At 62.7% G+C, this 2,811-nt stretch overlaps 1 protein-coding gene across 1 annotated transcript in view; it reads left to right on the forward strand.

Annotated features, from left to right (window-relative positions):
• Nucleotides 1–2,379, forward strand: part of AGAP3 (ArfGAP with GTPase domain, ankyrin repeat and PH domain 3) — a gene marked incomplete at its 5' end in the record, with an annotated part of 72,319 nt that extends 69,940 nt beyond the window's left edge. The window contains 2 exons of the mRNA XM_005430569.2: nucleotides 354–609; nucleotides 846–2,379. Of these exons, the coding sequence (XP_005430626.2) occupies nucleotides 354–609; nucleotides 846–1,055 (466 nt within the window). The remainder of the gene's footprint in view (nucleotides 1–353; nucleotides 610–845) is intronic.
• Between the last annotated feature and the right edge of the window lie 432 nt (nucleotides 2,380–2,811).

A 2,811-nucleotide genomic window follows, 5' to 3' on the forward strand; every position in this document is an offset into this window, starting at 1 on the left:
CGGGGTGAGGGGCTGCAGCCGGAGCGGCACAGGGACAGCTGCGGGAGCTGGCTGCAGGACACTGCTGCTGCTGTGCAGGCATGGCTGTAAGCACACCGTGTCCGTAGGGAGCTGAAGGAGGGGCAGTGAGTGGAGCGGGTGTCAGGAAGGTGTCCAGAGTGGGATGACAGAACCTCGGTGGCAGCTGTGGGCACAGGGGCACGGCAGGGCTGTGCAGCACATACCTGAGTGTGACAGATGTTCACTGCTTACTTGAGTATGTTCACGTGGCAGTGCTGATACTCGTGTCCTTTTGTGCATGGGGCCCAGGGAAATTGTCTCAACTGTGACTGTGACAATGTCCTGTCTGGCAGGGAGGAGAAGGAGCGCTGGATCCGGGCTAAGTATGAGCAGAAGCTCTTTCTGGCCCCACTGCCCCAGTCTGACATCCCACTGGGGCAGCAGCTGCTGCGGGCCGTGGTGGAGGATGACCTGCGGCTGGTGGTGACACTCCTGGCCCATGGCACCAAGGAGGAAGTGAACGAGACCTACGGAGACGGAGATGGGCGCACAGCGCTGCATCTCTCTTGCGCAATGGCCAATGTGGTCTTCACACAGCTGCTCATCTGGGTAAGACAGAGCACACACCTCCACCGCAGTGCTTCTGGTGCTATCCCAGTGCTTCCCCACCTCCCTGCTACCTTTATCCATCCTGCTTCCGTGGGCTCTCCCACATGCCCACTTCACTGACCTGCCCACCCCCTTGGCCCCCTGTCCGTGCCCACCCTCCCACTCTCTGCCCGCTGCCGTGCCCCTGGGCACATGGTTCCCAGGTAGCACTGACCAGCTGTTTGTCTCCCATGCAGTACGGAGTGGATGTGAAGAGCCGGGACGCTCGGGGCCTGACCCCGCTGGCCTACGCCCGGCGGGCAGGCAGCCAGGAGTGCATCGACATCCTGCTGCAGCACGGCTGTCCCAGCGACAGCGCCGCCACGCTGACCCCCAGCCTGCCACGCCGCAACGCCAACGCCAACAACAACGCCGCACCCGTGGAGCTCAGCCCCAGCATGGGCTAACCCGGCACAGCCCTCTGATCACCATGCCTGTGGAGCTCAGCACCGGCCCTGGCACGGGCTAGCCCGGCACAGCCCTCTGCTCACCATGCCCGTGGAGCTCAGCATGGGCTAGCCCGGCACAGCCCTCTGCTTACTGTGCCTGTGGAGCTCAGTGCCAGCCCCGGCACGGGCTAGCCTGGCACAGCCCTCTGCTTACTGTGCCTGTGGAGCTCAGTGCCAGCCCCGGCACGGGCTAGCCCGGCACAGCCCTCTGCTCACCATGCCCGTGGAGCTCAGCAGTGGCCCCAGCACAGCCTCTGCCCGTGCACAGCTGCCCTCCAGTCCTGCTGCGGAGCAGGGCTGCAGGAGCAGCTCTGAGAGCCCCACGGTGCCTCCCCCAGCAGAACCCCGCTCCAGGCAGGAGGAGGCTGGGAGCCAGGTCCTGCTCCTCTGCGCTGGTTCCAGCCACCTCTGGCCGTGCCGCTGTGCAGAGCCCGTGCTGGCAGCTTGTGAGGGCTCCTGCACAATCCCTGGGGTGGCTCCAGTGCTCCCCGCTCTCGTGACCGGTACGTGCATGGGGAGGCAGTGTCTCCTGCTCCCCCCACACATCTGTAGATAAAGCAGGGGCTGGCGGCAGCTCAGCTGTGTGGCCTCCCCTGCACAGCAGCACCAGGGAGGCTGATGGCTGTGCCTGCTCCCTCAGGGAGGTCAGTGTGGTCACTTCCCTCCTGCTCTCCCTCCGTGTTGGCCTTGCCACCCCCCCAGTGCAGTGCTGAGGTGGGGGGCAGCAGGAGGTGCGTGTTTCTGCATTGCACCCCCGTGCTCCTCTGCTTCTGGCCAGTGCAGGAGGGCTGCACGCACACAGACTGCTCCCCGTGTGCTGATGCAAGGGTGGCACCTCCCCAGCACTGCCCCTGGACAAAGGCCTCTCCAGCCTCCCTGCTTTCCTAGGAGGGGAAGAGGATGGTCACCTCGGGATCCCCAGCTCTCTGTCTGTCTGTAGAGTCACTGTCCTTCCAGGTTCAAGCTCCAAGCCATACACAGTGTCTCCATCAGAGCCTCCCGCTGGCTCCCGCTGCTGCCCAGGTGGGGCTGGTCTCCAGCTGAGCAAGAGGAGAGTAGAGGAGCATCTCTCTTTGCATTGGGGTCAAGCCTCTAGCTGAATGCTGGAACTTCAAGGCTTTGGACACTGCTATGGAATGTCTCTGTCACTTGTGTATAAAATGTACATTGGAAATATTTATATGGACACTCTGTATATACGGTTTCTTTTCCATAAGTTGCCCTGTGTGTGTTATCTGCAACCAAGGAGATAAAGGCCAATAAAGCAACCCACCTCCTGCCAGGCCAGTGTCTCAGTGTGCTGCCTTTCGGGCCTCCATGCAGCCCTGGTTTGCAGCTGGCTCTGGTGACTCTCCAGCCCACACTGACCAACATTCAGCCTCTTCTCCTCGGGCTCGGGCTCTGCTAACAACAGTCCTGTACCAGAGCAGGCTCCTGGGACACGGCAGAGTGCTGAGGTTGGAGGGCAGATGTGCCAGCCTGGGGCACTGAGGGACAATGCCAGAACATGGCCCCAGAGGAATGCCCAGCTCTGGGGGATGGGAGATGGGCACAGCACAGGGCTGTGCTGGAGAGTGGACATACAGGGCAGGGACCTGGGCCAGCTGGTCCCTGTGCCCAGGACAGCAATGTGGAGCTGGGCCGGGGGAAGGCAGGGAGTGATGGGGTGCCACAGCAAGCCAGGAGTGCAGGCTGCAGGATCATCGAGTCCCAG

This window comes from Geospiza fortis, unplaced genomic scaffold (assembly GCF_000277835.1).
Source record: "Geospiza fortis unplaced genomic scaffold, GeoFor_1.0 scaffold891, whole genome shotgun sequence".
Classification (NCBI taxonomy): domain Eukaryota; kingdom Metazoa; phylum Chordata; class Aves; order Passeriformes; family Thraupidae; genus Geospiza; species Geospiza fortis.